Below are 14,864 nucleotides of genomic sequence, written 5' to 3'. Positions count from 1 at the left end.
AAATCCCTTTCTTTATAGTATTTGACCAATTTTGGTAACTATTTTTTCTCCTTATTTTCAGTTTTTAAAAACAATTTTTTCTATTTTTTAGACTAAAAAACTTGTTTGACAACCTAAAATGGATAGAAAACAAAAACTGTTCTCAAAAGTTAAAACTCAATTTGTGAAGGAAACTGAAAACATGCAAAAGACTGTTTTCAGTTTCTAATTTTCAAAAGTTAATGAAAATATGCATTTAATTTAATGAATTTATCTCATTTAATGAGTTAGTATTGGAGTTCAAATCCTAATAACAACATATTTTAGTATTTTCTATTTTTTTTCTTCAAAAAATTATATATTTAAATTTTAACTAACCAAATATGTTTTTGATTTCGAAAATACAAGAAAATTGTTTTTTCTTTATATTCCCAAAAATAAGTTTTTGAAAATAGAAAATAAAAACGGTTACCAAACATAACCTTAGGAAAAGTCAAACCAAAGCGAAAGCTAAAGCTAATCAGGACTTAAATGCCTAAACGTTTGCTGGTGAAAATTGTGATGATTGATGAAGATGAAGGACATTGTGAAGAAGCTGCAGGTAAAGAATGCTAATTGGCTTGAGAGGAGGAGGTTTACTTGCTAGGGGGGAGGAAGAGTAAAAATTGGTAGATGAAGAACTGAATTGGCAGGACCTCTATGCCAATTAATTCACTCCACAAGTCGCTCACCATCCCAGGAATAAGGGGTGCACATCGAATGGTTGGATGATTCCATAAAGTATGATAGATATGTTTTTACTAGGAGAGTAAGATGAAGTATAATAGATATGTTTTTACTTTTTTTTTTTTTTTTTTAAGAAAGAGATATGTTTTTACTTGGAGAGTTCTGTCAGATATTGGATTTTTTGTTTTTTATTTTTTCGGCATAATATTGCTTAGTCTATTCTTAATTAACTTGAGTTCCTACGTCGTTATTTATCTTTGAATGTTAATCTCTTAGTTGTCAAAAAGTTTCATCAATGCAATGCAATGGGTCCTACTCTATCATTTTTCTTTTTTCTTTTGAGAAGATATTCTATAAAATCCGTGTGCAGCTATGTGCATTTATTCAAGGATAAATTTAAATGATATTCCTTATTTATTTTAAATTTAAAAGATAATCCAAATTCTGATGGGAAAATGGGCTTTTGTCCTTCATTTTTAAACTATGCAACAATTTGTTCATATTTTCAAACTATTTAAGTGTATGTCCCTGTTTTGGAACTTGATTTTCCCTTATAACTCGATTTGAAAATCAAGCTACCCTTATAACTTGAGTTTTCTAATTACCAATCCAATTATCACTGATTGGTATTTTGAGTTTTCTTATTAGTGCCGATCGATATTAATTGGGAAATTATTAGTACCGATCGGTACTAATTGAAATTTGATTAATACCAATTAATATTAATTGGAACCTAAATAATATCGATCAGTATTAATATATGATTTCCTTTAGAAAATGCTCAAAAACCATTATGATTTTTTATTAGTGACTTGAATCACATTTTTGGCCCTGCAAACATTGAAATTTGGTTTCTCTATTTTTGGAAAAGTTGTAGAGAATTAAATTTCCTTTCAAAAGACACCAGTCTGGAATCAATTGGAATTATGTTTAAAGAGTTATAGCTAAAACACCAAATAGGTGTAGAAGATAACTTGGAAATGGTAAAGTCGAGTTATAAGGGGAACTCGTTTTTCTAAAAATCGAGTTCCAAAAGAGGGACATACTGCTATATAGTTTCAAAATAGGGATAAATTGCTGCATAGTTTAAAAATTAAGGGCAAAAGCCCATTTTTCCCAACTTTGATTGAGAGTGACTTTCCAGCGAATGGCGCAAGCGTCCTCCGTTGGAGAATTTGGATAGGAAAGGAAAAAAAACTTTCTTAAGATCGAAAGAACGCTATAGCAAATCTAGCCAAAAAAGTGAATTGTAACGTTTGAATTACAATATTTAAATGGCAGTTAGAATGGTTAGGAACCGAATGTTTAATCGGTACAATATTTGGCATTTTTTTAAGTGTAGTTTAATGAGAGACAATATTGGATTAATAACTTATCTCTTTCAAAATGTAAAAAGATAAGGTGTAATATTTTTGGTTTTTTTGAGTGTACCGGTGGTATAATGGGAAGAAATTAAGGAATTGTATTCTACAATTATATATAGTAATGGAAGTCAATGTCCCTCTTTCACTAGAGTTTAATTAAGGAGGACAGTTTTAAAGACTTGTACTTTTTTAATTTAATGCATTAACTGATGTTTCCTTTAAAAATTAGATTTTCTAAATCAAACCAACAATATATGAGATGGAAGGAGTAATATTTTTTCAAATTTTGATCAGGCCGGTGCAATTACCACCATCCCCTCACAATTTGTTTTTACCATTCTTACTTTTTAAATTTAACTTATTACTTTTTAATTCAAATGTTGAGATTTAAAGTTATTTTTTTCAATTTTAAATCCCAATCATTCACAATTATTGCATCAATATCATTGTCTTTTTTATTTTTTGAGATAATCCCATTTTGTCTTTGTTGGGGGTTCTTTTTACGTTTCTTGTACCTTAGACACGCGTCTTGATGTTATTGAAAAACGCTTAGTCTAAGCTTTTTCTAAGAAGGAAGTTGGGCCTGACTCTCCGTGGAATGGGCTTCGAAGTACCATTCTGTTGCTACTAGTTTGTGCACAAATGTTGAATCCAAAGTCCAAGGGAAGACATTGCAAAGTGGGCTTATTCTCTATTTCTGTCATAGAATGAACTTTTCTCCAGTTTCTGCCACAGGTCTGACTTTTCTGCTATGCAGCAAAACTTTCTGCCGAGCAGTAAAATCGTCTGCTGTGCAGTAAAACTTTCTGCTGTGTAATAAAGCTTCCTACTGTGTAGTAAAGCTTTCTGCTATGCATTAAAGCTGTCTGCAGTGCATTAAAGTCTTTTGCTATGCAATAAAGCCTTCTGCTGTGCCGTAAAGCTATCTGCTATGCATTAAAGTTGTTTGCTGTGTATTAAAGCCTTTTGCTGTGCAGTAAAGCCTTTTGCAATGTGAATAACTACTCTTCATTTTTTACTGCAAAAATACTTTTCTACTTCCTGCATATAAACAAATCTAAAACCCAAAGAAAATACCAATCAAGCAAATGTTAGCTTACATGGGTTAGCATATTCTCAAATATATACATACACATATTCGTAAATATACTTATACGTATTCACATATACATCTATAAAATATGTTTTGCAGAACATGAGAAACAAGATATATGTATATATACACCAGGGGCGGCTTGATGCATTTGGGGGCCTAAGGCGACAATTAGTTATCTTGTTTCATATATAAAATTACTATTAATCAACATGAGCAACAAATAATTTTTTTTTTTTAATTTCCTCAAAAAAAAAAAAAAAAGAATTAAAAAAAAACGTTTATAAACACACAAAAAATTGACAAAACTTTTTACATTTGTTAATGTGGCAGATTGATAGTAGTGAGTAAAAGAGTGATGTCAGTGGTGAATCTAGTTGAAAACTAGTAAAAGTTTGCTAACTTGATTATTGCGAAAAATGTTGTGAATTTTTTTGTGAATTGCTTTTTTTCTTTTAGAAGTGCTACATTCAGAAGATTTTTCATGACAAATCTTAGGTGTTAAGTTGCTTCTTGTTTTCTAGTTGAACCTACCACTAAAATTATTATTTTTGTTGTCAATAACAACCTTTAACAATCTACTATTAAGATTTTTTGTAAAAATGTTGTGGACATAACATTTCTTTCTCTTTTTTATTTGTTTTTCATTTGATAAGAAAATATTATTTTATTTATTGATTAATATTTTTGCTTAATTAATACTATTGGTTAAAATTTGGGGCCTTTTTTTTTGAACTTGGGGCCTTAGGCAGCCGCATCAATGGCTTATACCATTGAGCCGGCCCTAATATACACTTATGGCAGGATAATGATTAATTTGTGTCAAAAGTAAAACACATAATAACAAAGAAATAAGAAAGTTTCATCAGAAAAGGTTTAGCTAGTATAATAACTAACACGGTAAATATAATAAAAAGGTACTACAGCAGAATAACTAGTAAATCAAGTAAAGATACCACAGCAGGACAACTGATATAGCAAACGTGATAAAAATGTGTTGCAGCAAACATGATAAAAACGTGCTACATATATAAGTTATAACGAGTGAAATCAAATATATTTGTAATCAAAATCAAATATTAAATCTTCCCATAGAATAAGTAAACCAAGAAGGAACCCAAACCCCAACTTGAACAACCTTATCATAGGCTTTTGCCATCAAAGTTGTACATTTTGGAGAATAGGCCTAAATGGCTACTAACTATTACTTTTAAGGACTTCAAAGAGTGGGTTTGTTAAGAGGAAGGGAAAAGATTGTCTATTGATGCATGCCTCTATTTCTGCCGTGTTTTCTCTCCTTTTTACCACTTTCTTTCTTTCTTTCTTTCTCTCCGTTCTTTTTACTCTTAGTTGCTTATTACTCTCTTGCCGTGGGTTGTTTCCCCTTTGGTCTTTTCTTTTCTTGGGTCCCTCTCTCTAGGTGACTCTCTCTTTCTAAGTGCCTCCCTTAGGTGCTTCCCCCCCCCCCCCCCATTGGATCCCCCTTTTTTCTGCCATGGTTACCTCTTCCTTTTATAATGAGCTAATTCAATGAAATTTCTCTATTTTACCCCTAGAGCTTCACCAACTGTTTTTGGCTTGTTGTGGGCATCCCTTTAGGACTACCCACTAACCCATTGGTTGCCTGGCCACTACCTCTGCTCAGAATACATCAGCTGCACCATTACTCATTTCATGACAAAATTCCATTTTGTTTGTTTTTGCTGTATACCTCTACTTCTAGGTGACTAACCAATAAGGATTGGGCTACCTCACTAACTAGCTCTATGGTATGCATCAGATGGTTCCAACCATCTATTACTTCTTTTTGGGTAAGATATCATACCAGCAAGGTATATTTCTAAAAGAAGTCATGGCTAGAAACCAAATATAGACCTCTTTTTCCCCCCACCACCAAACCACACCCTCTGAATCCCCTTGACCATGGGCCCACCTCCCTTGTATTGGTTGGGTACAAGTTGGTGGTGCTCGCGCCCTTCTGTGCTTGCTCCATTGTCTTCTATTTTTGTCTTCTTTCGTTCCCATGCTGTTTCTGCCGTAGCAAATTTGTTTTGTTTTGTTTTGCTATGTGTTTTTGTCTTATTTCTTCATGCATTTCTTGCTACGTTTGTCATTTTCCTTTGGTTTAGCTTTTCTTTCCTTCACGTGATTCCTGCTCTTGACACTTCTTGCTGTTCCTTGTTTCTTTTCATCGTGCTTCTTCATATTAGTTTTCACGCCTATCTTTTTATACAAAAGGATTTGGACCTTTGTGGGGCAAATAATGTTGACTAGATCAAAAGGGTCTTGGGCCCAATTTGTCTTTATATGTCGAAGCCATTCTGCCAAAGAACTGTATTCTGCGGCAGATTTGTAATTTGCTGCAAATCTGCGTTTTGCTGTAGATCGCTTTCCCTTGCACTTCTTTCTTTGGACATTTCGTACTCTTCGATCTTCTTAATGGGTCTTTGGGCCTTGATTTTTATTGGGCTTTCTTCCTCATGGACTTTTGGATATGGATTCGCAAAAATGGGCATCAACAATCTTAAGCGTGAAAATCTATAATCTACTGTTCATCTCATAAAATATCAGTAATGTAACATCCATGTGGTACTAATAATGGCATCACCATTTCTCAAAAAAAAAATCATGGCATCGCGACATTGATTCACGTTCTTTTTTCATTTATTGCATCAAATATTTGTTCTATCAAAGATATAAAAAAAAAAAAATTAAAACAAGTATTTAGAATAATTAATCTCTTCCCTCTATAATTGCTATCAAAATCTCTGAGATTATTCTTAACTCATAATTAAAGCATTTTGACAAAAATATATATAATAGTATAATAATGACTAAAATTGAACAATTCAAATGCATGGAGTAAGGAATAAGGATCAGTAGTTCCTGTTCCATGGACAATGGACAATGCCTTCGTATAACGTTATCCTTGACTTGGGCTTAGCTAAGATTAGAGTAAAATGAGCAAATAATGTCTCTGAAAACTGCACTCCTTGGAATCAAAGGAGGGAACTGATTCTAACTTGAATTCTTTGAAGACGTACAATCTCTTCCTTCAAGCATAAATAAACCCATTAGATTATATTCTCTACCTCTCTTTTATCTTTCCTCTTTATTATATATATATATATATATATATATGGATCAACTCTACTAAAACAGTACCATCAAATTATCCTCTATCAGAGATTCAGAGTAGTAAGCTGCCTGCGTACATACCATGTATACTTTCTTTTGATATGTCTTTGTGTTTGAATTTCTACTTGATTCTGAATATTTCTTACTTGCATGCTAATGTTCTTTTCTTGTTTTTGTTTGGTGTACAAGCTACAAAACCAGATATTGCTATCACATAGAGAAATTCCAAGCGAGGAACAATGCTGCAATTGCTCCATGGGACACTTATAGCATCAATTTTTGAAGTTGATAGGATACACTATGAATGCAGCGCCAATTTACGAAAGGTACGTGTTTGAATTGTTGAGGATAAAAGAATTATATACAGTTTTCAATAATTGTATTTTGGGATTTTCTTAGTCTTTGATTTCAATTTCTTGCTCGCCTTATTGAATTCTTAGAATAATGAATTTGGATGTAGTTTTTTGCTTAAAGTTTATTTATTTGCAAAAAGTTGAATAAATATATTCATACACTCATACATAAAATAAAATAAAAAAGGTGAAATTTTAGGATTGAGAGACAATTCAAAAGAAAATGAATATATTAAAAATCAAATCAAAATTCAAAAATCAAAAATCAAAAATCAAAAGAAAATACTGTTACGAAATAGACATTAACACCCCATGAATGGAGATTGCATTACAGAGATAGATATAAATGGATAGAACTAAAGAATATGATCAGCCTAGCTTGTAATAAGAAGCAAAGACTATAAAACGAAATGAAAATGAGCTTTTCTAAGACACAATTCTGAAAATGACAACATATTGCAGTTCTTATAACAAAGGAAAAAATAAACATTTAAAAAAAAAGAGTCTTTATATAATGATTTCTCATTAGACTAATGATTAACATCAGTTTGAAATATCAATTAGTTTTTAGTATAGACTAAATTCAAATCTTAATCCTGAGTTCAGTGGCAAGAAAATTTATGAATTGAGCTAACTAGAATTCATGAAAAGTTAAGAAAATTTTCATTTGCTTTGAAAATAGAAAGAGTTTATATTATAGTAAAAATTCAGTTGTTTATATATCTTAAGATATATAATAACACATTAGTCAAATTCGAATTCCAGCATATAAAAAATGATAACTAATTTTAATGACCTAAGAAAATATCTATGCATCTATTTTCGAACATCTATATTAACCACAATGCTTTTTATTAAAATTTGACTAAAGAACATTAAGTTTAAGAGAACTGAAAACCGACGACGAATGAAGGTACATTTGCTTGATTTCAGACAATTTATTTAGCAGTACTCTAATTCTAAGAAAGTTTAAGTAAAACAATATTGATAATGTTGAGATATATGAAAGGAACATAGAATGAAAGGAACCGAATCCTTTATACAAATGGAGCGTAAGTTTTACCCAAATTAATTGGCCCAAATCTTCAAATTTGATCCCAATAAAGTTGATACTTGTATGTTAGAAAATTTATCAAAATATAAATACATATAACAAAGCAATATTTTTCACAACAGTTGACGTGGCTTGTTGTGATTGGTACATAAGAAAATTGGTTTCTAAGGTAGGCTCAGTGTTGGAGCCATATATATTTTTTTAATATTAATTACAATTAATATTCTCTAAATGTTTTAAAACATGGTTTTTTGTTAAAGAAATTAAATATTACACATTAGAGTAAAATAATAATTTTAGAAAATAAAATGTATTTAACTCAATTAATTTAAGATAATTAAATAAAAGTGTCACTTTTATATTCCTGAGCAAAAAATTTAGATATAGTACTTTAGGTATACATTAGGTTCTCAAATTAAATTAAAAAATATGGTTGCATTGACTAATAAAGCACAAAAAAGTTATATTTTCCAAAAACAACTAAATTCAATGTAATTAAGTGTGTGTGTGTGTTTAAGAGTTAGTTTATTTCTCAAAAAAAAAAAAAAAATTCAATGCAATATGTGTTTGAATTTAATTCGAGAATTTAGTGTATTGCACTTAAGTAGTGTACCTAAGGTTCACCCTAATGATAAGTGAAATATAATAATGCAATTCTAAATAAAATATTTTCTTTTATTTATGGATGATAAGGTAAAATATGTTCCAAATTTTTAACCATTATAGCATCTTTTCATCAAATGAAAAAAAAAAAAAAGAAGCATATATTGGTAACGCTAACACTTTATATAAGATGAAAAAAAAAATTGTTTTAGGAAAATAATAAAAGAAGAAATTTTACAAATAAAAATTCAATGTCCCCCTCTGAATGTTTCACTTTATGTTCTATCTATCACTGCCTATCACAAGTCCTTTTTTTTCCCCTTATGAAGTACCAAAATCTGAAATAGAAATTTTTTTTTCTCAAATATATGACACATACAAATTGGTAGAACAAAAAGTAAAATAGAAAAGTGGGACATAAGATTTTTATTTAATATTTACTTATATATTCATTGAAATTCATGCTTTAAGGCTTCTAAAGTTAATAATTATATAGAGCAAAAAACAATTTAATATTAAAAGAAACTAAGTAAGACATTAATACTTTAAATGAGTTAGGAATGTTTGCACAATTTAAAAAAATAATAATAAAGGGTACTGTAGGTGCTTAAGAATTCTTGCCTTTGGCTTTGGTATTTTTGGCTTGATTGCCTAACCTTACCTTTGGCTTGAATTCCCTTGTCCCACATTGGAAAGATCTCTTTCCTCTTCATGCCTTGCCAAAGGTAAGGTTAGGCAATCAAGCTAAAAATACCAAAGCCAAAGGCAAGAATTCTTAAGCACCTACAATAAAAGGATCCTTTTATTGTAGGTGTAAGGCATGAAGAGGAAAGAGATCTTTCCAATGTGGGACAACAAGAATTCATGCCAAGGCAAGGCAAGGCAATCAAGCCAAAGCCAAAGCCAAAGGCAAAAATTCTTGAGCACCTACAATAAAAGGATCCTTTTATTGTGGGGACAATTTTTGCTTCAAAGGCCAAGGGTTAGACCATGTTGGAACCTTAGGCAATTTTTGTTGTCCCACATTGGAAAGAAAGCCTCCCTCTTTGCACCTTATAAGGCATGAACCAATGGTGATAGAGTACCACTAGTTTGGTTATTGCTAGGTGCTCAAGAATTTTTGCCTTTGGTGCTCAAGAATTTTTGCCTTGCCTTGGCATGAATTCTTGTTGTCCCACATTGAAAAGATCTCTTTCCTCTTCATGCCTTATTAACCAAACTAGTGGTACTCTTCATCCATTGGTTCATGCCTTATAAGGCATGAAGAGGAAAGAGATCTTTCCAATGTGGGACAACAAGAATTCATGTCAAGGCAAGGTAAGGCAATCAAGCCAAAGCCAAAGCCAAAGCCAAAGGCAAAAATTCTTGAGCACCTACAGGTACCATTATGTAAGATTTGCACTTAATTAAAAAAAATTATTAACAAAATATAAAGGGAGGGGGAGAAATTTGAAAACCCAGGCCCCCTCCCTCCACCCTTTACGTGGGTTCCGTTGAAAGTGATGCTACCTTAATAAGTTGTTATGAAAGAAATTTCGTCCCTAATATTGCCCTCATTACATTTATACTTTCTCCTTAGTTCAAAACTTAGATAAATATGAGGATTAAAAAGTTTTCTTTAATGTATATTCATTGAATAAAAATTAATAAGGATAAAATATATTGTTGTTTCCTAAACTTTAATCTAGAAATGTTTTGTTCCTAAAATTTAAAGTAATACTAATTACTTTTAATTCTAAGCAAAGTTAAAGTGATCGGTTTTAGTCATTCTGTCAACATTCGTTAAATCTTCCTAATATAATCATGATGTAGTCAAAACTAAAAACCTATACATCCCGATCAAAAATAAAACTTATACATCATTGCTCCATTAGACACTTTAGTGACTAAAGGTGATAATTTTAAGCATTAGGAGACTAAAATTTATCCCTTTAAGTTTGCTAAGAACAAAAAACAATATTATAAATGGATTAAAATCTATAATAGGTTAGAGTTTAGGGACCAATAGTATATTTTGATCGATTAATAAAATACTTGATTCTTTTTAGGGACCAACAATATTATAAAATACTAATAGTTCTAAAAAAATAAAAAAAATATAAAATTTAGACAATTTTAAATAATTTAAATAATAAATATCACTTTACATTTTTTAAAATATTCAAGTCTTACATCATTTGAGTAATTAAACCATCTCACTCAACATTGCTCGAGCGAACTTCAAGCAAACCTTAAATATCAATTGATCTTTGTGTGACACTCACCCGAGTGATCCATAAATTGGAACCTTGCTTAAGTCTTTCATGAGACTCACTGAAGATCCATTAGTCTCACTCAAGTAACTTTTGAAAACCAGACTGTTAGAGCTTATACATTAACTCCACATCTAGTTTTATCAACTAAAACTATATTATATGCGAAAACCAAACACCAAATGACTTCCCTTTGATTCAATTTAGACTGAGCTCACTCATCACTAATGCAAAGAGAAAGATTGACTGCTATCCTTGATTTAAACCTATAATGATAAAAAACTCTCTATGTTAAATTGCCTCATTCACCCAATTTATCATTTAATTTACCACGTGGATAGTCTACTAGAATGCTAACAATATTAAACCCGAATTGTTTGTAGAATTCCAAGAATTTATTTCCCCTTTTCTTGCAACCAGATGAATCATAAAGCTTATAAGACCCCAATAACTAGGAGTTTCGGAATAGGGGACACTTATAGCCATAATATAATCATGCCAAGAGTGTTATCTTTTTTATCCATTGCTATAAGAGGGAAAAGGAAAGCTGTGAAACACCTCTTGTTTTTCATCAATTCTGTTCTACCTAAGTCTAACAGAATTAGTTGGCAAGTCATATTTAGACTGTGTTTGGATTGCGCGTTTGCGCGTCCACGTTCACGATTTCTGCGTTTTCCTTTTTTTTTCCAAGCCGCAATTGTTGACCAGATTTTCCATGAACAGTGCTCAGATGCACTGTTCATGGACCCACAAATTACACTTTTTAACAACTTTTTCATTAAAAATGGGTCTCACAGCACTATTTACACATTTAAAAATTATTTTGCTACAGTGTTTTCAGTTTCAACAAAAATAAGCTCAATCCAAACGGACCCTAAATCGGTGACCATGACAAACGAGCTTGTGTCATTTTCATTCCATTGATGGAAGGTGATAAGCAATTTAGCAGACCATGCATGATAATATATTTCATCCAAACAAAACTTCTTATATTAGTTTTTTTTCATTCTATCTCAAATTTATGTTACCAAGTTCCATAAGTCTATATACCTACCAATGCTAATCATTCAATTTTTGGTGTGGTTTCCTGAATTCTTTTTTAACCTTACACATTGTTTTCTTGAAATTTGGAAACTTTGGGGGTACAAAAGTGTGGAAAAAGGTTTCTAGCCAAAGTTAAGAAATTCGTGCTGTGCCGACCAGTAGAGGTAAACTATTCTTCTTTTGCTTTAAAGATCCCCATTCTCCTTTGACTAGTAAATTTTTTTTTTTTTTTTGGGTATATTATCAACTTCAATTTGATCATTCGTGAAATCTTTTTCTAACACATATATACATGAAGCAGATTTTTGGATCTAAACTCTATGCAACAGTGGATTTAGATAAGGCCAGGGTTGCACGGACTAGAATGGTTGAAAACCAACCCTCCAATCCCCAGTGGTCAGAGTCTTTTCGCATATACTGTGCCCATGATATCTCACATATTATATTCACAGTCAAAGAGGGTGATCCTATTGGGGCAACACTGATTGGAAGAGCTTATGTACCTGTTGAGGAAATCATAAGGGGGTTTATGTTTGAGAAATGGATTGATATTTTGGATGTAGACCACAATCCTATAGGTTCTAAAATCCGTGTCAAGTTGCAGTTTTTGAGTGTTGCCCAAGACTTGCATTGGTCTCAGGGAATCAAAACGCAACAATTTGAGGGAGTTCCTTATACATTCTTCAAGCAAAGAAAAGGTTGCAAAGTTTCTCTATACCAAGATGCCCATGTTCCAGAGAATTTTTATCCTTGGATAAAGCTGTCCAATGGGGAGTATTATGAGCCTCAGAGATGCTGGATGGACATCTTTGACGCAATTAGTAATGCAAGGCACCTAATTTACATAGCTGGATGGTCTGTGTATACTGAGATAACCTTAATAAGGGACCCGAGAAAGTCGCAGCAAGATGTCCCAACATTAGGGGAGCTGCTTAAGAAGAAGGCTGAGGAAGGTGTCACGGTTCTGGTGCTTGTTTGGGATGACAGAACTTCTCTTATGGAGCTGAGGAAGGATGGTTTAATGGCAACTCACGACCAAGATACTGAGAAATATTTTCAAGGCACAAATGTGCGTTGCTTTTTGTGCCCGCGTAATCCTGATTTTGGAAGAAGCAGAATTCAGGGGTTTGAGATTTCTACCATGTTTACTCACCATCAGAAGACAATAGTAGTTGACAAGGAAGTAACTGGTGGAAGATCACAACAGCGAAGGATAGCAAGTTTCATTGGTGGTATTGATCTTTGTGATGGGAGATACGATACGCTAGAACATCCCTTATTTAGTACTTTGAGCACAATCCACCATGATGATTTCCATCAGCCCAACTTTGCAACTGCTTCTATCAACAAGGGTGGTCCAAGGGAGCCATGGCATGACATTCATTGCCAACTAGAAGGGCCAATTGCTTGGGATGTCTTATACAATTTTGAGCAGAGGTGGACTAAGCAGGTGGGGGACAAGTTCCTCATTCCTAGAGGCAAGCTTGATGAGATTATAATCTACCCATCACCAGTTACATCATCAGATGACCCGGAATCATGGAATGTTCAGTTGTTCCGATCCATTGATGGCGGGGCGGCTTCTGGCTTTCCCGTAACACCTAAAGATGCAGCAGCAGTAGGCCTTATTACTGGGAAGGATAACATCATCGACCGAGGAATTCAGGATGCATATATCAATGCTATTCGACGAGCCAAAAATTTCATCTACATTGAGAATCAGTATTTTATTGGAAGTTCATATGGCTGGAAATCAAGTGATATTAAGGTAGAGGACATTAATGCTTTGCATCTTATACCAAAGGAGCTCTCACTAAAGATTGTTAGTAAAATTGAAGCAAATGAGAGGTTTGCTGTTTACATTGTGATCCCAATGTGGCCGGAAGGAATACCAGAGAGTTCTTCTGTTCAGGCAATATTAGATTGGCAGCGGAGGACAATAGAGATGATGTACATAGATATCACTCAAGCCCTTAATAGAAAGGGACTTGAGGCCAATCCCCGCGATTATTTAAATTTCTTCTGCCTTGGGAAGCGAGAGGCTAGGAGAGAGGAAGAATATGTACCTCCAGAGAAACCAGAACCTGACACTGATTATAGTAGAGCTCAGCAAGCCCGTCGCTTCATGATATATGTTCATTCAAAGATGATGATAGGTAAGTTTTAAATTAGATTTAAGGGAGAGTTTAAGTTGTTATTACTTATTAATGCTTTATCTATGTCTCATGGTGATCAGGTATGTTTGACTAAAAAATTCTGATGATCTACTTTAATGTAGTTGACGATGAATATATAATCATTGGATCCGCAAACATCAACCAGAGGTCAATGGATGGAGCAAGGGACTCTGAGATTGCAATGGGAGCATATCAACCCGGGTATTTAGCCGATGAAGGAGCAGCAAGGGGCCAAATCTATGGACTCCGAATAGCATTATGGTATGAACACCTTCGATTTGGAGTGATGGACGAGTCCCTCCTTCATCCAGAAAGTAAGAGATGTGTCAATGTAATGAATGATATTGCCAAGAATAATTGGGAAATATACATGAAGGAGACAATTGATGCAGACATGGAAGGACATCTACTCCCTTATCCCATCCAAGTAACTAGGGATGGAAAGATTACAACACTGTCAGGGTCTAGATTCTTCCCTGATACCAAAGCTCCTGTTCTGGGTGCCAAATCTGAATACCTTCTTCCAATCCTTACCACTTAGTAGCATGCCTACCAGAGTATATAATAATTATCATGCCCTATGTAAATCTCATTCATTCATCCAAATAAAAAAACAAATGTAACCATCATTCATTTAGTAGTAATAATATTGGGTGGTAATTATCCTACATTGCTTTAAAGTGGGTGTTGTATGTAGTATAACTTGCTCTACATTACCTTAAAAGTTACCTAAGTTTTTGAGTTGAGTTTTTTTTTTTTTTTGGCTATTCTTAGCTCGAGTTCCTACATCATTATTCATCTTTGAACGTTAATCTCTTGTTGTCACAAGTTTCATCAATGCAATGCACTTTGTAATGGGTCCTATCCTATCAGATCCGTGTGCAGCCTTGTGCAATTTATTCAAGGATAAATTTAAAGGATAATCCAAATTCATTTTAAATTTCAAAGATAATCCAAATTCTGATTGAGAGTGACCTTTTGGCGTAGGTGTCCTCCATTGGAGAGTTTGGATAGGAAAGAAGAACTTTCTTAAAATTTGAAAAACGCTATAGCAAATCCAGCCAAAAAAGTGAATTGTAAC

At 32.9% G+C, this 14,864-nt stretch overlaps 1 protein-coding gene across 2 annotated transcripts; it reads left to right on the top strand.

Moving 5' to 3' along the window:
• The first annotated feature begins 6,323 nt into the window (after positions 1 to 6,323).
• LOC115974956 (phospholipase D alpha 1-like) lies at positions 6,324 to 14,463 on the top strand. 2 transcript variants are annotated; one of them, XM_031095546.1, is made up of 5 exons: positions 6,324 to 6,384; positions 6,490 to 6,626; positions 11,714 to 11,770; positions 11,908 to 13,762; positions 13,885 to 14,463. In XM_031095546.1, exons 2-5 carry the CDS (start codon positions 6,540 to 6,542, stop codon positions 14,322 to 14,324), a joined length of 2,439 nt encoding a protein of 812 aa, XP_030951406.1. In that variant the 5' UTR covers positions 6,324 to 6,384; positions 6,490 to 6,539; the 3' UTR covers positions 14,325 to 14,463. The 2 variants fall into 2 exon arrangements, with proteins under 2 accessions (XP_030951406.1, XP_030951407.1); XM_031095547.1 differs by having other exon boundaries at positions 6,340 to 6,384; positions 6,502 to 6,626.
• The last annotated feature ends 401 nt before the right edge of the window (positions 14,464 to 14,864 follow it).

This window comes from Quercus lobata, chromosome 2 (assembly GCF_001633185.2).
Source record: "Quercus lobata isolate SW786 chromosome 2, ValleyOak3.0 Primary Assembly, whole genome shotgun sequence".
Lineage (NCBI taxonomy): Eukaryota > Viridiplantae > Streptophyta > Magnoliopsida > Fagales > Fagaceae > Quercus > Quercus lobata.
The sequence above is the reverse complement of the archived record's forward strand: the minus strand, read 5'-3'. Positions and strand labels throughout refer to the sequence as shown.

Coding starts and splice junctions, on each gene's coding strand:
- LOC115974956 (XM_031095546.1), top strand. CDS start 6,540: ATGCTGCAATTGCTCCATGGGACACTTATAGCATCAATTTTTGAAGTT. Junction 6,627..11,713: donor GCAGCGCCAATTTACGAAAG/GTACGTGTTTGA, acceptor GGGGTACAAAAG/TGTGGAAAAAGGTTTCTAGC. Junction 13,763..13,884: donor TCATTCAAAGATGATGATAG/GTAAGTTTTAAA, acceptor ACTTTAATGTAG/TTGACGATGAATATATAATC.